The sequence below is a fragment of the Alligator mississippiensis genome, chromosome 10 (assembly GCF_030867095.1).
Source record: "Alligator mississippiensis isolate rAllMis1 chromosome 10, rAllMis1, whole genome shotgun sequence".
NCBI classification, from domain to species: domain Eukaryota; kingdom Metazoa; phylum Chordata; order Crocodylia; family Alligatoridae; genus Alligator; species Alligator mississippiensis.
The window spans coordinates 9629354-9657058 of record NC_081833.1 but is presented as its reverse complement, the minus strand read 5'-3'; the positions used below and the strand labels follow the sequence as shown (position 1 = coordinate 9657058).

Below are 27705 nucleotides of genomic sequence, written 5' to 3'. Positions count from 1 at the left end.
TTACCAGTTTATGGGAGAGCTGAATGGTAATCAGAGGAGATCCTGACAGATTATGAGACAGTGTCGGTGGAGGTTCCACTTTCAGGGAGATAAGATAGCTAGTTGCTGAAATCCTGTACCCTTTATAAGCAGTAGCTTCAGCAATCCTTGGGAAGAAGCAACAGAAATATTAGGAAGTGAATAAAGTGGTATTTTAGCATTTGCAGTTCATACCAATATTGGACAATTATATCTAATGAAGTGTTTATATGTGCATCTAATGAAGAATTTAGACTGAAGACTTAGGATAGAGCCCAGCTCCTCGCCTGCATGCCCAAGCAGAGAGAGACTCACTGACCAGTGGAGTGCAAGCCCTATTGTTGCACATTAAAAAAAAGCTGAAAACGTTAAGCTGGTTGTATCAAATGCTTTCCTAATGCAAGACATCTAAAATGAAATTGCATTTGGAGTCGGTTTAACCTCTTGACTGACACATTCATAAAATAAGTCTAACAACAAAGAATGCATCTGTTTTTAGCCTGAAATGAAAGACCAGATCCCCAGCTGGTGTTAGCCAGCATAGCTCCAAGGAAATCAATAAAGCTCTGCAAATAAAGCTCACACCCTGACCCACTACAGGAAAGTTAAATAAGATTCATTTCCTTTTGAGTTACACAGCTCAACAGTCGTTCTCTTCGTCCTTCCTCAGTTATTCTTTGTTCACCCTCGGTGCCCTCTATTTACGTTTATCAGAACTGACCCTAGACTTCTGCGCAGTTGCTATTGACCTTCTTCATTATACAAATCTAGCATGGCAGATAAAAATCCACGCGCTCTACAAAAACCCATGCATGTGTCTGCGTGAAACCATCCAAAGGTCAGCATGTACCATTAATAACTTGTTTTTTGAGCAAAACTTTTGTATATCTATGTCAACTACAAGACACCAGGGCCACACTATTCAATGCTCAGATCCCAATCCTGCAGTCATATCTATATGAACAGAGCTAGGAATCTCCCCCCTCCAAGTCAATGAAGTTTGACATGGGACATAGGACATGGGTGGGCCCTTGAAGATTCCCCTGCAAGATCAGGTTAGCAGGCACAAGTTACTGGGAACAGCTTTAGAGATCAGAAGACTTGCCATCATCAGTATTTCTTTGCTCTACTTAGCTTAGCTCTTTTACTCTTGTTAATAAGTTTGTGTGAAAGTGCCTTAGATCATTAAAGAGAGTTATTCAAAGTGATGGGCTGATGCAATGCAGGAAAGATAAATCCATCTAACTAAAGAGAACCTTTCTAGCAGAGAGAAAATTTGCCATATCTATATACACAGAGCGAGAGCGCAAATTTTCTCTTTGCTATGTATGCATTTATATATTTGCCACATGTATTTGCCATTTGCTATTTATCTAAAAATACGTATTTGCTATTTGTCTAAAAAACATGTTTGCATTTGGAGGATATTACCATTCAGACGAGGACACTGGTGAAGGCCAGGTTGATCAAAACTCTTATTAGGAAGCCAGCCCGCTAATTTTTGTGGCCCTCATTAATTTGACAACATATAGTACAAACATTAAGAAGTGTTCATTTTAGATAAAAATCCTCGTGTCAGCAAATTTCAAATCTAAGGGACCATGTGCTTCAGAAGACCAGAGACCCAAGTTGCAGAATAAAATTTGGACACTAATTTGGAAACATCTCAAATGAGCAAGAACAAACACCAGCTGTACTAGCAAAGCAGTCTCCATTACCAAATCTTTAGCTTTAAATCAAGCAAATGGTTAAATAATATTTATAAGCCACGGTCTGCTCACTGTTTATCAGCTAGGGTGGCAGCGAGTAAACATTCAAGCCTTTTTGCCAGCTCATGAGAGTCATGTCACTCATCATCTACACTACAATCTTACTTTTGTTACAAACACACTGCTTTAACAACTATACCACATCTCAGTAATTTATTGATGTCTCTCTCTCACTGACCGAGAAAAATCTCATTTCAAATACTAATGATTTCAGTTCACTTATTTTGAACCCAGATTTGCGTAGGATCTAGTCCTATGCTATAGCAGCTAAATGATATTGGCACCATCAGGGATTATTTCTGCTTGCGCTGAAATCAGAGAGTTATATGCATGTATGAGGACAGAATTTGCCCCTCTGAGTATATAGAATTAAAAATCAGAGATGAAGCGGCAAAGACAGACCCAGGTGAGTACCTGAGAGTTCATCTCCAATGTTTGGAAGCATTTGGATTAAGCACTTGTGTGCGCTAAACAACCTGAAGTTCAAAAGACATTTGGAGACAGTTTTATTTAATCTCTGATTAACGTTTTGTAAAGCTGCAATAGGAGACCCCAAGCAAGACTTGGATCAATTTGGATACATGTGGAAATAACTGAAACAGTCAAAAAATAGTATTTCTGTAGTGCATCCAAACCGTTCATGAATGTCAACTTCTCCCTTACAACTCTGTCTTACAGAAAGGGATGTTACAAGGTAAAGGGCCCGTACCCTGATTGCCTTCACGGTGTTACTCCAGATTTACTTAGGAGTATCACTAAAAACAGAATCCAACTCAAAGCTTCCCTAGGCTTCAATTTCCTTCCTAAGGAATCAAAGCCAAGTCTTTTTCAGAAAGCTCTGGTCAGATCATCTGAAAATAGAACAACCAAGTGGCAAAACCAAGTGGCCAAAATATTTCAGGAGCTTTAGTATCTACCACAGGATAGCCAAATTTTGGCCTAAAGAATTAAGTGAACAGACTATAAAAGTTATATGTACCTGGGTAGCCTAAGGCTAAAAGATCTGGTGGGGGAAAGGACATTGCAAAATCACTGCTCTGGGGAAACGTTAGTATTGTGATGAGACATGAAAGAAAGATGTAATGGCAATTTAACCACCAGGGAAAGAACAGTGCTCTTATTTTTCAAACATTCCTCAGATATTTGGAGCTCGATTCAACAAAGGAAAACCGCCAAGCCAGCATTCCTCATATTATTAGATTTCAAAACAGGCTTCTGGACCAGGACATCTAGATCTCTACAGATATGATTCTGTAATATTAGATAAATTGCAAATAATTCAGGTAGGCCAGGTTAACATAAGGTATCTTCCAGCTGCTTCTAAAAAGAGTTTCTCTTAAAAATACATGTTATGGCCTGATCGTTCTCTCACAAACATCAGTGGTAATAATTCCATATACTTCAGTAGGAATATGGCTGGGGCCTTGGGATTGCCATGTTCCCTCTGCTGCAGTTGACATGCAAGAATAAAGAAATAGTGTAAAAATGGCAGAATAGAGCCCTGTTGTGCAGGTAGATCCCTGTGCAGAATTGGGGGCAAAGACTATAGAGACAGCCTTGAAGTTGCATGAGAATAGTGATAGGTTAGACATACTTAGACACTGTCTTTTTCCTTGCTAATAAAAGTCAAACCCACATGACTTCTTTCTCTCTGGGAGGTTAAAATTCTGGCCTAATTCCCTTAATAAATAATAGCAAATCACGCAGCTTGAAAACTTAAATCTTCATAAATGATTGCCTGTGCTTCTCCTTATCAGTAAGAAATACTGGATGCCACAGATATGGTTCCTTCACACACTACAGCTAGCTGCCTTCTTTAGGGAGTGCTTGGTATTTTTTTTAAACAAATTAAACACATCATGCAATTCTTTTGTGCCCATTGAGTCATCATCTCAGCACGACCAGCATTTGGCCCCCAAGCTGTGAGCCATGTACTGGTTTAGCAAGTCACCTGGTACAGCTTGATGGGAGGAGGCCCCTGAAAGAAATCATTTAGGGTCCCACAGCTTTTTTTTTTCTTCTGTCACATGGAGTTATGGTATGGGAAAGACTGAGAACTACTGATCTAATCTGTTGTTGCAACTGAGATTCAATAAATAAATAAATTTAGGCTGGCATAACAGGAAAATGTAATGATTTACATGAGCGTCCTTGCAACATTCCCCAGGGAACTAGCTTTCTGAAAGCTATATTGCTGCTAGTTTACTTTAGCTTATCTACTAATGATTTCATTGGTGTAGCATATAAAACAAAAAGGTCTTTGATGCATTGTCCAGTTTATTATTATAAAATCAGTTTACAAGTTTATGGGAAGAGGACTCAAAACAATCGTTAAAAGACAGATGTTACATTTTCCTGCCATTTTATTTAAATGCAGAAAGAACCATTCATATATGTTATTCAAAAATTGAAAATATTCAATGAATATCAGATCTGATGGATGAGCAATGTATGTAGAGAAAAAGAATCAGAGGAAATGCATCTTAAAACAAAGCGTCTAATATGAAGTTCACTCTCACTTCCATTGAAGTTAATAGCCCAGTTTCCATAAGGCAATGCCTCTCTGATCTAGACAGACTGTAAGGTGAACCTCTACCTTGCTTTCTTCCTGACTTCATTTAAAAATGGCTAACTGCCTCTCTGAGCTCCTCTGCCACCCCGGACAAAGGATAAAGGTTCAAAACATCTCTTAAACCAGTTGTAAAGAAAGCTTGCCCCCCACATGTGCTTAGTACATTGCTAAAGCAATCATAAAACCATGACAGCATGAGTTGTTCTATGATACTTACTTGGTTTCCATAGGGTTGATGTTATGGAAGTAATAATGTATGCTGTGGTAAAGCAGGCCCACGATGGTGATCCATGCTGTGAAAAAATCAAGAGAAGTTATACTTCTGTGCAACAACCCTGAGCTAGACATTTTTCACCTAGATTCAACATTCAGTATTAATTCAGAACCTTGACTTGTGTAGACCTTCACACCTGTGCATAAATGGAAAATGTGCTTGCTTCCCTAAAGAAATGTGAAGGCAGACTGCAGTCTGCAACATAGGGTTGGGAACAGGTATCAGAAGCATTAGGGAAGGATGCTTGACCTCCAAACTCTATTCTTTCACTGTGAGCAAGCTGTTAAAATTAATCTATTGTAAAGCCACCCCAGGACCACACGTAGTGAGCAGTGGCTTTTTGATGTACCAAAGTCTAAGTATCAAGAATAGCTTACAATAATCCGAAGGACTACTTGACTACCAGCAACATTCACATAGATGAGTAGTTTTTGTTTCTATTGTTGGTTTGCTGTCTGCATATAGAGTATTTATGGCTGCTTCAACATGAGTGAAGAGACAGATGCCTGTTTTACAAGTGTCAACCATGCAGATGTCCTTTATTGTCTTGTCTGCTGGATTCCAAGTATTTATAATGTCAGCCATTCAAGATAGAATAATACATTGTAAACCTAGTTCATTTGAATAGCCTAGTGATGTGGCCTGCTAGTTGAGTGTGCCCTTAATTGAGTTTTAGATGGTTTCTAAGTCCCTGGCTGATGCAAGCTAAATATCCTGCAGGCTGGATTCACTTCAAAACAGCAGATGTGAAATGTCCTGTAAGAAAACACCACATGGTGAATGATGCTATAAGTGGAGCGGAAAAATCCTTTCACCTGCTATTTCTGGTGCTTCCCACTCACGATTTGCAGCACCTACAGTGAAATCTCAGGTCTGAACCTCCTGTCAATGCAAGGAAACAATGCTTCCATAACTGTGGCACTGTTTGAGACATTGCATTGTACTGAATGAGATCAACCTTTCCCTGCAGAGAGGTTTATGGAAGAGTCCCAGATAGCGTGAAGCATGTTGGGACCTTTCATACTACCTTGACTCTGAGGCCATTCACCTAAGAGCATGCAGGTATGCAGGCTTGGAGTAATTGTGGCAGAGATCCCCTTTTTGTGGAAGTTGGAACCTCTCCACACTTAGGTCCTGATCCAGATCCATTTCAAGTTAGGGGAAAATGGTTCTCAATGAATTAAAAAAAAGCTTGGGATTAGGCCCTGTTGTGACATGCCTTGAGCTTGCTTCAGTGGTCTTATCTGCCCTAACAGAGGAAGAAGGGCAGGTAAACAGAGCATCTTGACATTTTAGTCCATGAAGTAAAAGGAGAGAGTGGGAGATAATCTATTTTGCTCACTGCTGCCTCCAAATAAGCCTTACTAGCCAAGATGCTAGTAGGTGAGGGAAGAACTGAACAAATGCTCTGGTTGCGTTGCTGGACACAGATATTCCTGAATAAGGACAGAAGGAGCACAGCAAAGACCTATATACTTGCATGTACGTTGTGGGGTTCAATATTCATTGCCTTTTAATGACTCCCAGCGTAAATCTGCCAGATTTTTGAAGTAGCTACCAGCCTGGCAAACTGCCCCTGGGCTTTCCCCGCATCTTCTCTTTGCCACCAATAATAAAAGTTTTCCAAGCAAGAGTATTCTTCTGTTCTACCTGTGCAGCCCCATTATCTAGAGCATGCCCCACCTGTCGCTATCTGCAAAGACCAGGTATCAGGGGTGAGGAAGAGGAGGATTATGAGGATGATGAATTACGAAAGAAGCAGTCTTCCACTCCATAGCTTGCTCATTGCTAGTGTGAGGATTAGGGAAGAAATCATCTGATTCCTTATCCATCTGAATTGCAATGAGAAGCCAAAGACCAAAACAGCCAGATTTCCACAGGCACCTAGATGCAGCAAGGCAGCTAAATGACTTGCTACATCTGTCCCTTGAATCCCTACTTAGGATTTAGAAACTTAATTTTTTAAGTATGTTTGTTTGCTTTTTTCCTTACCCGGGATAAAAAATAAATAAATCTCAGCTTTTTCTAGTCCCCAACTTCAAGGTGGTTAAAATCCAAAACTAGTTCTGGATTTAAATGTTGTCTACTTAACCTTTCAGTATTTCATACTGTACATGTCATCCTTTTCCCTTTCCATCTGCTGCCATTTATTATTTAACATTAGATTAATCTCTTCCCTTTTAAGAGAGAGTATGAAAAATGCTTTGTAGAGTAATTTTGTAGTGTGCTAAACTAAGTACATTATCTGGTAACTTAGAATTTCTTGAAAAATAACGAGTTTCATGGCTGGAAATATTAACATTATTTCTAGGAATTAGGATTGCCCTGATATAAAAGGGGTGCCAAAATTAAATGGTTTTAATATATCTGGGCTAGCTGCATTATTCAAGTTTTCACAAAGAGGGGAGAGGACCTTTAAACAGTGTTGAATAAACCGTGGCATGGAAAAATACCTTACTTACATTATCTAATAATTAAGACAGCTAAAGTCAACACAATAAATCAATTAAATCATTTATCAGAAAAGGCAGAGAAGTCAAAATCCCTCAGTACAAGAACAATGTTAGACACTACTTGGCATGATTGGTTCACATAATTCAGCCCCTTCTTTGAAGTTTTTCCCTTACCTTTGTTGTGAAATGCTTCACTGGGGATGGAAATATAACTCTTTCCCTGAGATGGGAAGCGGTAATGGGACAAATTCAGAGTCTGAGGAGGCATTTTGACCAAAGAGTAATCTGTATAATAATCCAAACAAAAAATACGATAAAAATCAATAACCTTTACAACCTAGTTGACTGCAAAACTGGAGTTTGCTCTTTTAATAGCTATTGCAAGTCTTGACTGTAAAACCCCAGCTGTTTGGAGAAAATAGAATAAACCCCCTGAGAGTAAAATTGCCTTTAAGATGTGACTTCTTTATGAGGGGAAAAAGAAGTATATGGGGTGTTAATATACCATGGATGACTTTACAATGTGCACAAACTGAGCTTAACGAGGCACCAAGGTAAGCAAAATTGATTGATTCCTCTCTTTTTTTTTTCTCCCTGACATTTGAAGACATTTCAGAATCGTACTGTTTAGTTTTAGAATGTCACTGCCTAGGACATCATGGGAGATGAAGCAGCTTGGGGTAATTCATGTGACTCTTCCTTGCTCCAGCTTTACTTCTTTATGTAGAAGGCAAAGCCATAGAAAGGAATTTCAGAACTCAATTATTATTAATTTACAAAACCTAGAAGAGAAGCACACACGAGATGAGGGCACCATTGTGTTTGTCGCTATACATGTGCGTAAGAAGAGATTTCTAGGGAGGATAGCGGGGGGACCTTGCAATAGGTATGAAGGCCAGTAAGAATTTGGACCATTTATCCCATTTTCTTGTCCCGAGATTAAAATTCTGTACCTTCCAGACACTTATAACTTTAAAAGTTTGTTTAAAAGGCTTAGGCATTACTGTAACACTTCATCTATCACTGGATTAAATCCATAAATACCATTTCAAAGCACTTGGTTTTGACCTCTCTCTCCTCTTCCTCCCACCCCCCACCAAAAATAACCTCAAAGGAAGCTGGATTGTTGAGCAAAGTGGCTTACCTTTCTCTAACTATATAATCATCTGGCTGTGATTGATACAATTTGTTAGATTAAGAGAGAGAAAAATAACCTATTTCAATTTCCTTCTCCATGTTGACAAGGGAAGAGCTTCAGGCACAGAAGTATTTATTAGGATCAGCCAGACTCCAGTTTAGAGGGAGAGTGAAAGCTGTTGTTAACTCCTACCTGCCACAGTTGATGTGCCCTCGATGGTTACAGCTGGGTGGATTCCTTCCAGATTGCGAGCCATATGCACCATCACATTGTCAATCGTTTCAATTAAGCCTCCCACAACAGAAACAGACTGGGGGGAGAAAAAAAAAAAAAGAGACTTGATTATAAAAATGGATTCATAGCAGAGCCCTGGACTAAAAAATGGTTCGAGTGCTGTTATGATTGTGCACAAGAACTTACTCAACTCTCTCAATATCCCTGTGAAAACGTATGTTGCATGACAAGGCTACTGAGAGCCCCATCTTACAAAATACCAAGGATTTCCAGAAACATGCCAACAGAGGCATAGCCAGGCAGCCTATGGGGTAGCCAGAGCACCCAGGGCAGTGCTGGCAGCTGCAGAGCCAATGGCAATAGCATGGCCAACCACAGTGGTAGCAACTATTTTTGTGCACCCCTCTCCCCCATCCTGCTCCCAAAAAGGTAATGCCCCAAGTTGCTGCCCTAGTCACCCACCTCCCCACCCCCGAAGTAGTTAAACTACTGCGTACCAAATTAATGACTCCTCCAATCCCCATCAGATGACAGTCTGTTACTTTAAGCACCAAGCTGGATCAGGCCTCGCATTAAAGCAGCTCTTTTGCTAATACATGATTTATAGGTTTATTTTTCCAAATAAAGAGTGAAAGACCGTAGCCTTCCTGAGTATAACCTTCCTGCACAAGAGAGGCCAGGCAGTTTAGCTCCTGCAGTTTCAGTCCTCTGCTAGCTGCATTTCTTCATTTAAATACACTCCCCCCTCTCCGCCCCCCACACTGTCCCGTAGCTTCAGGAGTGGGGGAGGCGTGCGATGTATGCAAGTAAATAGGGTACTTTGAAAGGAAAAAAAAAAAAAAAGGGGAATGCTTAAATGAATATCCAATAAACATCTAGATTCTGGCAAAAATAATTGGGGGGATGGGATTCTTGTTTATTTTTTATGTGACCACCTTTGAGAAGAAATTGATATGTGGGCTAATTTCTGTGTAGAAATTATGTTATTAAATACTATATAACCCCCACGGCCAATCCTGCTGACTGGGTGGGGATCCCCCCAAGGTCAATCTTGCTGCCCTAGGGGGGCCCCCCCGCGGCTGATCGCTGCAGCCACTTCTGGGAGCAGCTACAGCTGCTTCTTGGAGCGGCAGCAACAATCGGCTGATGCTTGCAGGGGGGGCACCAGCGCTCCCACCTGCCCCCTCCCTGCCCATCGCCTAAGCAGCACAGCAAGTCAGGGGGTGCACCAGCTCTCTCAGAGGGTGCATGTGCACCCCCATGGACTCCCTACGTGTCACCATTGCTATATAAGAGAAGAAATGACAAGACTCATTCCCATATAAGCCTTATATTTATGCTGTTTCACCAGTTCTTATGGAACATCTTGGAGCAGTAACAGAGAAAATTACCTTATTTTAACACGTGGAAACCCATTACCAAACAAACATCATTTACTTCCTCTAGGTGTTTACTTTGGAAGCAAAAAGGACATGATGAGGGAATAAACAGGTTGCTCCTCTAAGGAACCCAAAACTGAAGGATAAGAGATGCAGCCTGTTTTATTATTATCCATATGAAAATATTCACCAAAATTAGCTTGCAACCCTATGCCATTTGTCTTACCACTGATGTATCAACCCAGTTGGGCAATAAAAGAACATCTCCAACAGCCTTCAGGAAAGCCTAAAAAATAAATAAGAAAACATTATTTGATTACTTATTCATCAGCTATACATCTCCCGGTAAACATTCAAGGCAGATCTCTATTAAGACTTCCTTAGATTCATTTTAAAATGATGGGTATATTTTCATGCAAATCACAGCCATCCCTGCCTGCCAGTCCTCTCATTATCTTTTCTATGGTAACATTTTAAAGTAATAGTTTATTTGTTAATAGTAACATTACAATGGCAATCCTATATTACATCCATTACACCCCGGCTGAGGCTACAGAAAACAGTGGAATTGAGCGAAGCTTGAAATCACCCAGTGAACTCAAGTACATCCACATAACAACACACCTGTGTTCACCCAAGAGTTCAAGCTCAGTTTTTCAAGCAGCAAACATCCGAACTCTGGTTCCTACCATCCATTTTGGCTGATCATTAAAGTACGTCAGCACCTAGATTGAGACCAAGTAGCCACTTTTGCAGGCAATTTGCAAACACCTAGTGACAGGAAATCCTTGTTTGAACAGAGAGGATGGAGGGTGGGAAGGGAAAACTGAGGCATAGACAGCAACTTGCCCTGTGGTACAGCTAGAAATAAACCAGGTCACCTAATCCCCACCTGACTATCCTAACAGCAACACTGAACTGAGCCTCTAAGAACCCCTTTGCAAGTCTTGAGATAGGGGGTATATGCTGGGGCTAAAAGGTTATATTCACCTTTCACTCCTATCCCTAGACTGAGAGACCCATGCTGGCCATTTGAAAGACTCAACATGAAATCCCACCTTAAATTGCGTTGCATCCTGGACTCACAAGCCCATCTTGCCAAACCAGTTGAGAGGAGGCAGGGAAGGAAGAATTTCTTTCCAAAGCCACAAAATGGCAGATAACATAGCCTCTAACAGTGGTGCTATGACCACAATGGAGAAAGGAGCACTAGAAGGATTCACAGAATGTCAGAGCCCCTGACCCACCAACAGGCAGCCCCTACCTGCACCCTGCACTCATACTGAACAGAGCTAAATTATATCCACGTGACATATGAATAGAGTTTGTCAGAAGCAGTGTATTATGAAAATGTAACTGCAATCAGAAAGTGAGTTGCATAGCATTTAACTCCAAATCCTTTGTGCTGTGAGCCATATGACAACTAGGACAGAGGCAACCGTCTGCAAATTATGTCCTTTACAGAAAATAGTATGTATGCTCAGCAGCTGTGTTTCTGGGAATTAGCTACAAATAATAAAAAGCCTAACCCATCAATCAGGTGAATGACAGAGTCCGCATATAAGATCGGGACTCTGTTGTGTTTATTTCCCAAAACAGCTTTGCTAAAGATTATCACGTTCCATTTTTCTGTCTGCGCATCACTTTCGTGCTTCACAATGCAGCACGGGACAGCATGAATGAGCAATAAAGTGGCAATGAGAACTGTGTAGACAGAACTCGTGATATCTGACAGGATGAATGACAATTTTCAAATTAGATCCAACCTAGGGCTGTGCGAAGCTTCAGTCGCTGATTCGATTTGGAGGAGATTCGGCCTGATTTGGCAGACAAATCTCCAAATCCAAATCGAATCAGGAGACTCATTAAATCTCTCCGAATCAAATCGGAAGCCATTCCTATTCCTGCCGTAGGACGGAGAAAGTCTTAACTAGTGCTGCCATCAGTAACAGTCTAGCTATGGCAACAGAGAACTCAATGCAGGCTGCAACACCCATTGTAGAGGTGGCTTGCATTTAAGTTCCATGATCCTGAGGCTACATTGCTCCTGCCATCCAAGATCGCTAGGTCTGTCCTATGCCTATGGCAGGGAGGACTGCCAGATCGAACCCTGTTTTGAATAAGTGAGACCAAGCAAAGAAATATGAGCCTCTTCCAGGAATTGAATTCTTTCATTAAATTTCACAGGAATTTAGGACACCTATACATGTAATGGAGCTCTGCTCTGACACGTGCTAATTAGTATGCATCGGAGCAGACTTGATTAATTAAGTCTGCTGAAGTGTGCTAATTAGCAAGCTCCAGCAGCCTCCGCGTCACATGGATTCAGCATCCCCGTGTTTCAGAATCGTGGCGGAGGTGCTTTAACTAAAGTTTATCGAACGAGCTTCAGTTAAAGTGCCCCTGTCACCATTTTGAAGTGCGGGGATGCTGAATACACATGACGCTGTGGATGCTTTAGTAAGAGCAGCTCTCAGATCTGCTCCAATTAAAGCAATTCCCCTCCACCCTGGAGCACGTGTATAGATGCCCTTAATTACTACTTTTAAACATAGCAAAAAAGCACTTTTATGTATGTCTCTTTCTCAATTGTCTAACCAGATGATAATATTTAATCCATTACTATACTGCCTGGATGCTCCATTTAGGGTAAATAATATGACATGCCATGCCTTATAAATTGACAAAGACTTAAATTAAACTGGATTCCTTAACAAAAGCATACTTATAATAGTAGTCTTGTTCTTTTTTTTAAATAAGGTACCTTGTAATCATTGAAAATATTTCAAAGCTGCATATTATGTTCTAGCCTCTGAAGAAAGAAAAATGTTACTTGGCTTCATACTAAGACCTGCATACACATTTACCTCTGTCAGGTTCAAGGCAGTATTTTCCACCAGAGATTTGTTGGGCAAGCTGATTGATATGTTTTCCAGGTAGTGCAGCATTGCATTTGGGGACTGAAAGTTTCCTCTCTCCTCAGTTAGATTAGTTATGATAGGATGATAGGCATCTGTGGAGAGCTACAAGACAGCAATGTCATCTCATCAAGGCATATCCTAGTAATCAACCATTTCTTCTGTGCTTAACACCAAAGAAGGCAAGTCAAGATTGGTGCCAATTCTTTCAAATAATCCACAGTATATTCTAACAATGCAACTCCAAGAATTGACCTATGTGCTTCTCTGACAGGAGCACCGGAGAAGCAGAGGAACAGTTCATTTCCTGATCCAAAAGCAAACAAATTGTAAATTGTAATACCATGATTATGCAGAACAGGCCACAGGGAAAAAAAAAGAAAAACCTGAAAAGCCGATCAAGATTATATGTATCCTATACATGTACACACTGGACAAAAAGTTTTTGAAGATCTGAAACCAATAATACTTGTGAAGTTGACAACTTGTCTACCTAATCTTTTGATTAGAAATTCAGGTGGTGTCTACCTTGGTTTCCAGAAAAAGGGGAAAAAAACAAACAACAAGAAGAAAAAACAACCAGCCATATTTTATCACCTACAACCTACATTTTCCCCCAAAAAATCAGCCCCCCAAATCTGGAGTGCATTTATTAAGAAGGGAAGCTGATTTCCTACCTGGAAGAGAAGCACCCTGCTTTGTTTCCTATTCCACAGTGAAGAAGTATTATTATTCAAGCCCCCAAGGCAATCAGTTGACTTAATGGCCCGTTGTTCTTCACTTCTCTTCTTTTTAATGGCCTTGATGTTCTACTAATCAAACTAACCTTTCTTAGGCAATTTTGCTACCTGCTTCTATTACTTTAAGCAGGTGAGTTACTTGAAGATTAGGCTGATTTATGCAGCCATAAGGTGGAAAAAAAATTCCCTCCATTCTACCTTTCAAAAAGAAGCTGCATAATATATTCCAGGGTGTATTGTATGTGAGAAAATATAGTAATAGGATTTTGAAATAGTAGCTATCAAGAAAATGAAAGTAGATTTTAAAATGGAATTTATTTATATTTAGGATGTTTAAAGCACTTATGCATTTATTTAAAACTCTATTTCTTCAACAGTCTCTTAAACACATGAAGACATTTTAGTTGTAAAATTAGCCCAGATTATTCAAATTCCAAAACTAAAAAAAGTTTGAAAAAAGAACTAATTAATTTTTTATCTTTATAAGATATTGAAGTATTTCAGAAATACCAATTTTTACAGAGTTTTGAGTTTTTATAGAGCTTTGAGTTTTTATGAAACTGGAAGGGAGAAACTGTTATATAATCTGGTATTTCCCTTCCCCCAGAGCCCCTTCCCCATGCCCCCAAACAATTAGCTCTTTTCTTTTTTAACTGAAGACAGCCCTCCTTTTCTCCTCACTAGAAGACCTCACTAGCATACCCAGGAAGCATATCAAAGAAATCCAGTGAATTATAATAAATTTCCTTACAACCTAAAAGTATAGGGCCAGCAATGTCTCTTCAATACACAACATTTTTAAGTTAAAGAAAATCAAGTCCTACCATGGTACTTGTAGTGGTCATGATGGACCATGATGTTGTTGAAGAAAGTAAAGCCTGTGCACCTAAGGGAAAACAATTTTAAAAACAAGTTTGAAGCAGTATACATATTTTTAAAAATAAAATAAACCGACACAATTTACCACATCTGGGAGAAGCATTCACAATAACAACCTGGGAAATTTGTTCTGAGATGATGTTATTTGTTTGATATTTGCATTCCTCTGTGTTCTGGTATTGAAATTACACTGGACTGTTTCAATGGCCTCATTAAATGTCTTAGCTGATATTATTCTACGATCCTCATACAAACACAAAATGCTGCTTTGTCTGGATTTTAACACTGCAAGGGGATACTTTAATTTGACAAATAAGCAAAAAACCAAGCCCTGATTGCAATGGGATTTTAGATTTGTGGCAACGTCTTTAGAAACAGAAGCCTGAATTTGTGGCTAAGGCCTTGATCTTGGTGGCAGAACACACACATTCCGTTCTAGGCCTTGCCAGACTCCCAGTACGACCTCGAGCAAATCATGTAAGGTAAATTTTCCTGACGTATATAAGCCCTATAGAGAACCAACAGGATTTTGGAACTGTGAACCACAACCAGTTTATGTCTGTGTCTTTCTCCTGTTAAATGAGGATAATATTACCTTCCCTCTCCCACTTTATCTTTTCAATTTGGAATTTCATCTCTTTAGAACAGGACCTGTCTTTTTCTACATGATGTATTTCACCTAGCACAAAAAGGCCTCAATCTCAGAAGTCATCAATGTAATACAAATAATTTGTATTTTTTAACCTAAAATATTTGATGGGACAATAGTAGAAACAGATCATCAAGGGCATCAGCATACAAGAACATGATCAATCAGAATCAGAAATCTTTGAGAAAGACAAAAAGTGAACCCTGGCCTCATTGGCCATGACCAGATGAGCATGGTCGTGCATTAGGTGGCACTGCAGACCCACCTTCAGTGCCACACACTGCACACTGGCATTTCCTGTGCTGCTACCTTTTAGCATTGGGTGGGGGGGGTGACCCCGGGAGACCCCAGAGTCAAAAAAACCCACGCAGACAAAAAAAAGAAGCGTGGAGCAGCACATGCCACCCAAAGCCAGAGCCTGGCCTGCTAGAGCCATGCTCCAGCTGCTAGCCAGGCTTCAAGCTGCAGCTTCCCCAGCCCCAGGACCCCAGGTAAGGCTGCTAGCGCCAGCATGGTTGCTGGCCCCAGCCTCCCCTAACCCACACTGGGTACCCTGCTGTGTGCCAGTGGACATGTGGCACCGGCACAAGATGTGCCACTGCTAGTCGTCCCCAGGGAACCAAACATCCACGCTCATCTGGACGTGGCCACTTCAGTCAATGGAAAGGCTTCCAATTCAGAAGGGCCCAGATTTCATGTAAATACTGACCAAAAGAATCGAGACAGGAGACAGATAGTAAAGGTGAGCTGGCATGTTAATCTCACACAAAGCAGGCACTCAAACATCTTTCCTTAAAGCAGGCTTTACAGCAGCTGGAGTGCCATTTCAGAAAACATCTCCAAGAGTTGCTGGCAATTTAGATTCATAGATCCAAGTTGACTTCAAGTAACATAGAAGCTATTATCTATCATTTTGGCTTGACCAATAAATATCAGTACTATGTCTACTGATGGTCACCATGAGCCTGTTGCAAATTATTTGCTTAGGCAAAACACTTAAATTAGAGGTTTGGACCATTTCTAGCAGTTATAGTAAGCATATTTTTCTTCTACCTGTGGTATGATTTATAGATATATGAAATATATCCACCCATTACTGTGGTATTTCAGTACAATTCTCAATTACAAGTGTTAGGTATTGTCTAATTTTTTCCTCTGGATACAAATGAGCATGGCTATTTCATCTTATTAAAAAGAAAGACACTAAAAACTAAAGTAGGGAGTTTCCCCAATTCAGCTGTGATGCTATATAGCTCAAAACTATCCATACTATAATGCCAGTGGGTTCAATAGAATTACACCAAGAATGACCCTGTTTTGTTAGATGGATTACCATTATCAAGAGTATCCATCATTTCTGGGGATCATGTCACAGCTTCCAGAATCAACTTTAATGGACATTGATACTCATGGGAATTAAAAAAAAAAGTTTTATTGCATACACAAATCAGTCAGTCAATCAAAATACTCCATACTAGAGGAAAAGAGCCGTGGGAAAAAAGTATAATTTTTTAATACTTATGATGGGCAGTGTTGTAAATCAACACTCAAAAAATTCATGAGATTGACTTGAAGTCATGAGATTTTTTTTTAAATGATAAAATTGGCAGACTTGTTTTTGTCTTCAGAGTTTTTCCCTATAGTTGAGGACTGGTGATGTAAAACAACAATAATAAAATTAAATGATAGGAGTCAGTAACAGAATTAACTTCTAAATTTATGAAACAGGACTTCCAGATGTAACCTTGTCATACTTTGGAAGTACGAAGGGTGGGCGAGTGGGCACTGTCCAGGATTGTGGGATTATAAATGTAAAACCAGGTACAAGTCTTCAATGGCACCTAAGTCTCTGAGACCTCTGAAAATGTTGGCATTCCTAGCCAGTGGACGTTACTGCTTATGACCAAGTCACCAATAATACGGCAATACCTGCTTAGATGCAAGAATGAATATGTTGCAAGGTTTTCAAACATCACAAAAAGTATAATTAGGAACAAAATTGTGAGATTAACTCCTTGAGTGGGACACTCATGGAAACAACCCTGGCAAATTCTTTACAGCATGCACCCATTACTGAGCAGAATGCATTGAAGTGGGCAGAGTAGCGGTGGACTTTAGAGCATAACCCTGTAGTCATAAGCACCAAAGGAGTTAAAAACTTGTTATCCTTTCTGTATTTATACAAGAGTCATATTTGCCTGACAGCAAGACAAGTCACACATATCGATGGACTGGGTCAATGTAAAAAAAGTCTACAGCACTCGAGTACAGTAACATGACATTCTTCCATAACATTAGACCAAGGAACGAGATTTATGGCTTGGGTGGTGTTATAGTAACACTGGTTTTGTTGTGATAGATACAATAACCAGGTACAATAGTGATTTTTCCAACACAAGTAGATTATAAAGTTAAAGCATATTTTTAAAGATTTTTCAAACACAACACCAAAATATTCGTGCTATTTTGGGTATCAAATGAATGCTCTCCCAGCCAAGTTATTTGAAGACTTTAATAAAAAACATTTTAATAGGTCCCATTATAATTAGTAAAAAAGATGGATTTTAACATTTTTGCACACTTAAATATTAGATAGTGGGAGAGAATGACAGGGTTTTTGTTTTTCAGTTTGATGTCATCAGCCAATGACTTAACCAAGTTTGCTACTACTTTAATAATGTCTGTACTAATTGAAAAATCTAAACTGTACCTAGGCTAACAATATTATAGTATATTTTTGTTATAGTCTTGAGTCAGCTCCCATTAAAACCAATTTATCTTTCTTATTAACTTCAGTGGAAACTAAATCAGTGCCTAAAAACAGGATTTTCTTATTCTGATCTTCTGATATGGCCCCGTCCTTTAAGGATTGGTGCTGTTCCCAAACACTTGAGAGACAAAGAGAGGGAAAGATTGTTCTAGTTTATTTTCCTTTGTCCAATAGGAGATGTAGCTTGATTAGCTTACATGTCTACTAATTGGGCTTTGAGTATCATGGCAGAGATCTTAATCTATGTAATGAAGAGTCAATCTGGAAGCAGAATTAATGTGGACTAATATAATCATTAACACTCGTAATGCAGAGCAAAAGGGATGCAAGCTTTCCATACAAGCTTGAGCTTCTTTGGTGAATTAATTGCTTAATGAATTGGATTTTTATAAGCAAGAACTAATTAATGCATGCATCTTCATAGTCAGACTTGCCTAAAAAATGAGTTTTACAACGAGGTACTTTCATTCTTAGGATAGATAGAATGGATTTATGCCCTTAAGCTATTAATAATTTTTAAGGACACAACAAAAGCAACAAAAAAAAAAAAAAAAAAAAACCCCGAACTTCTGGTGCAGCCAAAACATACCAAGTGGGGTTTTAAGTCTTGGTCACTGAGAGAAATGTTTTATAACTTTAAATCAGATGCTTATGTCTTAGTAAAAGTCTTCCACTATGCAAGTACATGTTAATTAAGTCTTATCACTCCTTAAGGCAGGCTTTTTCAACCTTTTTAAATAAATGTACCCCTGGTGGCCAGATGGGGGGTGCACAGCCAGATGTGGGAGGGCAGTGTAGCAGGGGGCTGCCTGTGCACTAGGTCCCAAGAGTCTGCTCTTAGTAAGGGGAGGTAAGACTGTCCAAGTCTGCAGATGGCACCAAACTATGTGGGGAGGTAAACCAACTAGAGGGCAGGAAGCAAATCCAGGTGGATTTGGGCAGGCTGGAGAAGTAGGCGCAACAGATTAAGATGCAATTTAACAAAGACAAGTGCCGTGTGTTGCACCTGGGGAGGAACAATCATCAACACACCTATAGCCTGGGAGGTACCATACTGAGTAGCACAACTGCAGAAAGGGATCTTGCAGTCATGGTCAACTCCAAAATGAACATGAGTCGCCAATATGATGAGGTAATAAGTAAAGCTAACTGCACTCTTTCTTGAATAAGTAGGTGCATCACACACAGGTCCAGGGAGGTGATACTTCCCTTCTATGAGGCATTGGTCAGGTCTCAGCTGGAGTACTGCGTCCAGTTTTGGGCGCCGCACTTCAAAAGGGATGTAGATAACCTGGAAAGAGTTCAGAGGAGGGCCACCCATCTGGTTAAAGGCCTACAGGAAAAACCCTACAAGGACCAATTGAGGGACCTGAATCTCTTCAGCCTCCGCAAAAGAAGGCTGAGAGGTGATCTTGTGGCCATCTACAAACTCATCGGGGGGGGGGGGGGACAGCAGGAAATAGGGGATATGATGTTTACCAGGGCACCCATTGGGGTAACTAGAAACAATGGCCACAAACTAAAGGAAGGAAATTTAGATTGGACATCAGGAAAAAAATTCTTTACAGTGAGGGTTGCCAAAATATAGAATACGTTTCCAAGGGAAGTGGTGCTGTCCCCTTCCTTGGAGGTATTTAAGAGAAGACTGGACAAACACCTGGCTGGGGTCACCTGACCCCCGCACTCTTTCCTGCCCAGGGCAGGGGGTTGGACTTGATGATCTAATAGGTCCCTTCTGACTCTAAAATCTACGAAACCAACGAGGGAAAGGTGGAGGGGTGCCTGCAGCAGAGCTCACCTGAGTGCTGCAGTCCGCCTGACCCCCACCGTGCTTCGCATGAAGCTAAGGCCCACCCGCTCACACTAGGGCAGCCCTCACTGTGCTCCCGCCAGTGCCTGTGACCCAGCCAAGTGCTGCTCTGTACCCCGCACCGGGAGCAGGAGTTGCCACTGGAGATCTTACCCCTGCAGTGCTACACCACCCTGGGCAAGCATCGTCAGCCAGGCTCCTGCCCCAGTAAATGGGGCTCCGGCTCCAGCTCCCAGGAAGGCGGCCGGTAGCTGAAGCCAGAGCCCCAGTGCTGGGACAGGGGCTCCATACCTGAAGCTGCTTGCCTGCCCTCCCAGAGTGGCATGGCACAGAGCGGCACAACATGAGCATCTTCCAAGGGGGCTGTTCCCAGTGCAGCTGCAGCCAGCCAGGTGCTGCTCTAGGTTCCTCTAGCATTGGTAATAAGGCACTATGGGATTTAATGCATAAACCCACGCTCACACCTCCTGCCATGTACGTGTGGCATGGCAGGAGGTGTTATTATGCAGATTGTGCATTAAATCCCATTGCACCTTTACATGCGTGTGTAGAGGGTGCCCGAGAGAAGCAGTTTAATACCTGAGTTTTACAAAACCCCCAATTTTTTTTTAATTGGTGTTTACACAAATGGAATACGTGGTATGATAACAATGCCTCCACTTACCAATAGCAGCTGTAAAGTATTGCTCAATTTCATCGGGGGTAAGCGCCCTTTCCCATATGATGAATTCATCGAAAGCTCCATTCACATAGCGTTTGGTTTGATCACCCTCTGTCCCAGTCAGCAGATTTGCTGTAGGGTCCCCATAATCATAGAAAACTTTCCCATTTGGGTCAGTGGTGTTTAAAGTTCCATTCACATAGACCTTCAGTCCTTCTTTTGATTTCCACGTGAAGAGAATGTGAGTCCAGTAATGACCTGCAAAACGCTAAGAGTCACTGACAAGTCCGAGCATCAACCCCATTTAGAGCCTTCCTGTCCAGTAAGTTTTAGCTCAGTTAAAGAGGCTTACATGTGTGCAAAGCAATGGAGTAAATGTAAACACAAAATTCTTTATATCAAGCAATGAAATGGTCAAACTGTACTGCATAAGTACAGAATTCTTACCCAACTAAAGCATTATCAGAAAGATTACGATTAAAAGGTTGTGCAAAATTAGATACTTGTCCAGCTTTTAAAAGTATCAAATGACAACAGCAAAGGCTTAATCCTATACTCCTCATTCAGTCATTTCTACCAAAGAGGATACTGTTATCAATAAATGTTTTAGTTAAGGACTGGAAATCCACGATGAGACCCTAGGATCATTACTTGAATTGTAATTGTGCATCATATAACATCACTGACATCCCCAAACTCTCCCTCTTCTTCTGCTCTATTTTCTTATAAAGCATCTTTTCTTTTTAGGTATGGAAGCTGTGTTGTCATGATTGTACAGCCATATCAAGCCCTTGGGAATGATCAATACATTTTACCTGGTGGACTGAAGCTCGCCTGCCACTTCATCGAATTCCCACGGGTATAGAATTCCACAGAGCCTTCACCTTCACTGGAGCAGATTTTAAAACCACTAGAAATGACCTGTCCCCCGGAGGCTGGGGGATATTTAGCCTGCTGGTCCTGAGTCTTCCAGAAAAAAGAAAATGTTACTCCTGGCAGAAGCAAGTGAGAGAGAAAGAGTATTAATGAGAAACAGTTCAGGTTAAAAGTGTCAAACATCAAACATCATTATGCACATGGAGGGAGTGGACTTGCAGACCGGTCTTGAGAGATCACTGGAACTGTGACAATTCATAGCAATTAAAGGTCTGCCCCTTGCCTAAACAGTATGTGAAAATACCCATTACTATGTAAGTTTCCAATAATATTCCAATATTAGTCATAACTAAAGAAAAATAAGCCAGGCCAATATTTTAACATTAAAAACTCCTTATTTAAATAAAGAGCTGATTATACTTTGGTTCCTATAGGTAGGTCACTGCTGCCTTTGTCCACTGTGCCTCATTGTCCAGTTGTCAGACAGAAGAGCACCAGCGTGATGGGAAGAGATACCCCCCTCTTTATGCAAACCCACAGTCATCACTTTATTTTCCCTAGTCCGAGACTCTCATCGCTGCAGAAACAACAAATATTAAGCATTCCCTATCTGATCAGTGAATTCTGGCACATGCTTGCATGTTAGTAATTTTAATTTCAGTTGTGAGTAGTCCAGCTAAATCCAGCAGAAGCTTTATTATTACTGCACTGTAAAACAGCACAAAGTTTGGTGATTATGTTTCCTTGTAAAGGCTGCCTGGGAATGCTGACCGAATCAAAAGCAGCAAAGCAAGTCTCTCTCCCATGTCACAGATTCGCTTCAGCTCTACAGTAGAGAGGCTCTGCAGACAGCAATTAAAAAGGAAGTGGCTAGACTAACTGCTTCCTAGTGACGCGTGTCTCAGGAGTCCTGGCATGAAGTGCTAAGAATAAAACCCAAACTGAGTACACTCAAAGAAAATGCTTACAAGCAAGATAGTGGACTGAAGGGAGATTTGCCATGTGCAGGCAAAACATCTGCCTGGATGATTGTGTAATTAGCAGCAGGCTGCCCAAATAGTGCACGTCATTGCCAGTTTTGCTACTGGATGACTCAAATCGAGGCCCAAACCCAGCAGGTAACCTGATGCTATGCAACAGAATTATGATGTGCATTTGATAGCTCTGTTATTAGGGAGGGTGAAACCACTGGCAAATCCCTATCCATCCTAATGACGAAAGGCCTTCCCCTGCCCTGCTACATATAACTCTAACAAACATTCCCATATGTCTGTTATCATATTCATGTTTGTGAAAAAAAGGGATTTTGTTATTACAGAATAAACAGCATAGACATTTGGTGTATTTTTGTCTAATCAATCTTTTTGTCCACTTCTTCCCAGTGAAGGTGCCCATCACTGAATAATGTCTAAGCATCATTCCCAATATGCCTTACAAATGAAAGAAGAAACACTTTGCCCCCCACTGAAGTGCAAGTGTGCTATCATTAACTTCCTAGCAAAATATCGACATCAGCCCAAATTTATCAAATTTCAGCAATTATGGTCTAAAGCAGTGGTGCCAAATTCATCTGGTCCTGTTGGCTATAACTTGGTGAGCCCTGGTCTACAAACCTACCTATGCGGTAAACTTTCAACTCATGACTTGTTCTCACTGGCTCTGAGATGTGATGCAAATATGCTGCACATCTCAAGTCAGGAGTGGGCTCTGGTTCTGCCTCATCTGAAACATGGGACAGTGAAGCCTAACAACGCTTTCCTACCAATTCACAGAAAGCTCAACTCAACAATTGCTGAAAAAAATCACAACCATTTCCCACACAGGTATGGCTCTCTATTGAATGACTGATGTCCAAGTCCTGACTCTACTGTGGAAGATCATAGCCCAAGTAGAAGGGCCGATAAATTCTCTCTCAGAGTGGTTAATTATGTCTATCAAATACAGGTAGTAATAAGTAAGGCTGTGCAAAACTTTGGGTGCCGATTCGATTCAGAGGAGATTCGGCCCTATTTGGCAGCCAAATCTCTGAATCCAAATCGAATCAGATCAATTAAAAGGTCCAAATCGATTTGAAGCTCTCCAAATCAATTAGGAAAAGAGTTTGGAGAGCTTTGGAAATTAGTAAATAGGGGGTGGGAGAGTGGGGGCTGGAGGAGGGAGAAGGGGACCATGGGGGACCCCTGCCAGGCCCCATCCCCTGCCTGCTCCCCCAGCCTCCCCAGCACCCCCTGACCCCCGCCTGCTCTCCCAGCCCCCACCCCTCCCATGGCTGCCCCACCTGCCCCAGCTCCTGGCTCTTTAAAAAAAAAAAAAAAGTCCCAGCTCACTGGCTGCTGCGGTGGCCTCGGGGCTTCTGGGGGCTTCTGACAGAGCCCCCCCATGCAGCACAGGGCAGTGGAGGGCAGCAGGGATACCCCCCCCCCCAAAACCTGGCAGCAACCGGTGAATCTGGGGCTTTTTTTTTTTTTTTTTAAGAGCCAGAAGCTGGAGCAGGTGAGACAGCCATGGGGGAGCTGAGAGAGCACGCAGGGGACTGGGGCTCATGACAGAGCTCCCCCATGCAGTGGGGAGCAGCAGGGATTGCCTGGCAGCAGCCAGTGAGTGGGGCTTTTTTTGGGGGGGTGGGGGGGGTTAAAGAGCCAGATGCTGGGGCCAGGAGAGCATGCAGGAAATGGGGGCTCATGACAGAGCCCCACATGCAGTGCAGGGCAGTGGGGGGCAGCGGGGATCGACCCCTGCCTGGCAGGAGCCAGTGAGTGCCAGGATTTTTTTTTCAATGAGCTGGGGCTGGGTGGGCCAGCGCTGGGCGGGGCTGGGAGAGCAGGTGAGGGATGGGGCCAATTCGGAGACTCGGCCAATTTGGCAGTGACCGAATCTCTGAATTGATTCAGGACAGTGATTCAAATCACCAAATCGAATCACTGTCCCCCGAATCGGTTGAATCTGAATCCAAAGCGAATACTAGCTGCTTCAGACAGGCCTACTAATAAGGTCTCTGTTGCCATGATATCTGAGCACAATATAATTTTTATTCCAAAATCCCTGTGGGGTGCTATAGATGGGGATCTGAGAGATTAAGTGACCTGCCTAAGGTCAGCCAGGTTTATTCTGATGGAAGCAGGTAATTTAACTCACTCCTCCCAAGTCTTGAGCTAGTTCCCAAATTATTGGATCATTCTGTTACTACATATCAGCCTCCGGAAGAAAGATCATAACTCATGAAAATAAAACCCTACACTGATTCATAGAGAAATAGGGAAGGAATATCCAGAGGTCATATAATTCAACCCCTTGTCTCAGACAAGGCCATCCCTATCCAAATCATCCTGCACAAATCCACTGTCTAACCTGTTAGCAAAACTACACAGTCAAGGCTGACATAACCACAATACATAACACCCTGATCTGTCACAGGTGGAGCAGGGAGACCACAGCAGTCGACATTCTTCTGTTGCAAAGGTTGTTAAAAAACACTCACAATATCCCAGGAAGAGGGCCACCCCCACACACACACAAACTACAGAGGAAGGCAAAAACCACCACAGACCAAACCAATCACGCCCCAGTCAAAATCCCTGGCCTTGGCAACCGGTGCTTCTCAGGGAGGCTAAAAAAAACAAAACCTTGACAAATGTAGCAGTAGGAGGGGGCGAATTCTATCCCAAACCCATGTGGCAACCAGCAAAGTCCAGAAGCATGGAAAAAACCAAATAATAGAAAACAGGCTATGCCTAGATCATTCCTGACCAACTCTTCTCAAACACCTCCAACGATGGAGCCTCCACACACAACTTCTCCAGACAGTCTATTCCATTGCCTCATTGTTCTAACAAGGAAAAAGTTTTTCCTGGTATCCAAGCAAAACCTGTTTTCTGCAAATTCAAGCCATTAGTCCATGTCCTACTCTCTGAAGCAGGACAGGTATTTGAAGACTGCTATAATGTCCCCTTTTAAGTGCCTTTTCCACAAACTAAACATGCTTATTTCCTTCAACTTGTCCTTGTACGACTTGCCTTGTACGACTTGCCTATCATTTTTGCTACCTGCTTCTGTACCCTCTAACTTCTCCACATCCTTTTTTAAATGCACAAAAGTGCACATACTCTAGACAAGGCCTAACCGGTGCCAAGTAGAGGTACTATCACCTTCCATGTCTTGCACCTAATGCTTCTATTAATGCATCCCAAAATGCCTTTTGTACAGCTGCATCACACTGAAGACTTGTATTGAGTCTACAATGTACCAAGATTCCCAAATTCTTCTTCATAGTGCTGCCACCCAGCCAGGTGTCACCCATTTTGTGTTTGTATTTTTTATTAGTCTTCCTGTGGCAGGACACTGTTGGTGCCTGCCACTTTAAGGGCCAAGTCAAGCAGCCAGCAGGTGCTTGATTGTGGTGGCCATATTAGAACCATGGTTGCCTATATAAACAGAGCAGTTTCCTGCTAGCAGCCAGGCAGGAAATACTGCCTAGTTGAACTGCTGTATGAGAACATCTACAGGTAGGAGCAGGAGGCTCTTGGTCCTAGGTCTGACCTACAACTGCACCTTGCTGGGAATGGGGTGCTCCCAGTGGTGTGGGAGCCTCCAGGAAAATACCAGACCAGTTTCCACTCTGGTGGAAGGTGGGTTGGGGTGCCTCAATAACCTCTAGCTCCCACATCACTGTAGGTAGCCACCAGAGCCCCAGTGAGGGGGTAGAAGATAGGGAGCCTCACTGTGTGTGAATGTATAGAGTTGCCCTGGTTGGGTAATTGGCTGGCCACTACCCTGGTGAGGGTTGTGGAAGAGGCCCAAAAGTTGGTATCTCTGCCACCCAAGGTGCGCACCAGATAAAGCCTATGGCTGAGGGGCTCATTCTGAGAGGCAGCAAAGCAGTATAAGTTGTTGATGTGTGAAAGAGACCCTGTGAGAAGGGGTAGTGTGTGAGAGGTCCTAGTGAGAGGAGGGTGGTATGAATGCATGCATCTGAGGCCTGAGGGCTAAGCTTGGTCTGGCTGTAGGCTAGGAGCACTGTCATCTGGATGCCATCTGCAATGCTTGGGCTGTGGCGTAGCAGAAGAATGGAGCTGCAAATAGTGCCCCCTGGCATTGGGGCAAGAATGGGCAGCCTGCTGCCTAATTACAAGCAATTAAGAAACAACAAGGCATGCCAGGAGAGCGAGGTGGGTGGTTGGCCCAGAAACAATGGTGGACTGTCCCCAGAAAGGCCCCCTGTGACAGTTCCCAAAGTGTAACACCTTGTATTTGTCAACATTGAACTTTATCCTGTTAGCTCCAGCCCAGTTTTCCAGTCTGTCATCTTCCTTAAATATACTTCATCACTTTCTGAAATGGTAAGCCAAGAAGTAAAACTGAGCTCTTTTAAGCCTCCTCATAAAAATCCCAATTGAATTTAGGAAAGTAATTTTTGTCCAAAAAGCTTGGACTGCATATAAATTCCTCAGTCAAATATAAATAGACCCTGTCTCGACACACACTTGTAGCAATCCCATGCAGGAAACCCTCTGTAGTTAAAAAAATAAATAAAAATAATTTGAAGGTGAACTACAGATTTTAGCTGTTAATGACTAAGCTTAAATAGCAGGCTTATTTCCAACCACAATAGACGGGCCTCTTCCAGATCAAAAATCACTTCGTGATATCTCCAGTTCAGATAGGAGAAGAATTCTTCCATTAGGCAAGGACAGTAAGTTTTATGTCACTTCACTGCTCCTTCAAGTAATCCACCTCCGCAGTGCAGACCAAAGGAAGGAAGCATGCAGAAGAAAAAAGCAGCCAGTCCAGCAGTTACAGCCAACCCTAAAACTTGCAAAACCAAGATCAATTCCCTACTTGGGGACTTCCAGGGAGGCTTTGGGCAAATCAACGGGAGTGCAAACAGAAGTACGGCTCCCCGCTGTAACCGAAAACACTTTGCAGGAAGTGTTCTGAGTTACAGCGATTGTTTGTTCATTTCCCCCGGACCACCCAAAAGTTCACTGTTGGCTCCAGGGGGGAGGGAAATCCTAGCTGCTGGCTGGTAGCCTGCAGCCAGTGTCTCCTAGCAATGGCCTCTCCTCTCTCCCAGCCTGCCCCTGTTTCAGAATGGAAGTGGGGGAAAGGGAGCTCCTTCTAGGGGTTCCCCAGCCAGTGCTAGAGGGTGGAGTGGGTGTATTGGAGACCACCCACCTCCAGGAGGGGGCTTCAGTGTACTCAGCCCCACCCTCCAGCAGAGGCTGAAAAAACCCTAGACTCAACTATCTGCATCTCTTTCCTCCCTCCCACTCTGAAAAATGTGGCAAGCAGGCAGGAAGGCAGTGCAGACACAAGTTACAGAAGGCACTTTGTTTTGAAATATCTTAATCTGATCCCTCATGTAATGATGACACACAAGTGCATAGCTGCAGACATCTTAAAAAATGACTGATGGGTCATATTTTAAACTGTCTGCAGTCCTGCACTTCTGTTGGGTCATGGCCATAGACTGTTTTCTGTGGCCAAATTGGGTGAAAAATTGTTACTTTTGTCTGTACTCTGAGTCTCTGTGCATCTCCTAAAATAAGAAGGATAGTAATTTTCTACC

General features: G+C 42.0%; 1 protein-coding gene across 1 annotated transcript in view; it reads right to left on the bottom strand.

Annotated features, from left to right (window-relative positions):
• The window catches only part of ADGRD1 (adhesion G protein-coupled receptor D1), a 243246-nt gene that overhangs the window by 196479 nt on the left and 19062 nt on the right, over positions 1 to 27705 (bottom strand). The window contains exons 6-14 of the mRNA XM_019486663.2: positions 21080 to 21256; positions 20268 to 20522; positions 14320 to 14381; positions 12705 to 12860; positions 10064 to 10123; positions 8417 to 8534; positions 7261 to 7371; positions 4577 to 4652; positions 5 to 146 (exon numbers count right to left, since the gene is read on the bottom strand). Of these exons, the coding sequence (XP_019342208.1) occupies positions 5 to 146; positions 4577 to 4652; positions 7261 to 7371; positions 8417 to 8534; positions 10064 to 10123; positions 12705 to 12860; positions 14320 to 14381; positions 20268 to 20522; positions 21080 to 21256 (1157 nt within the window). The remainder of the gene's footprint in view (positions 1 to 4; positions 147 to 4576; positions 4653 to 7260; positions 7372 to 8416; positions 8535 to 10063; positions 10124 to 12704; positions 12861 to 14319; positions 14382 to 20267; positions 20523 to 21079; positions 21257 to 27705) is intronic.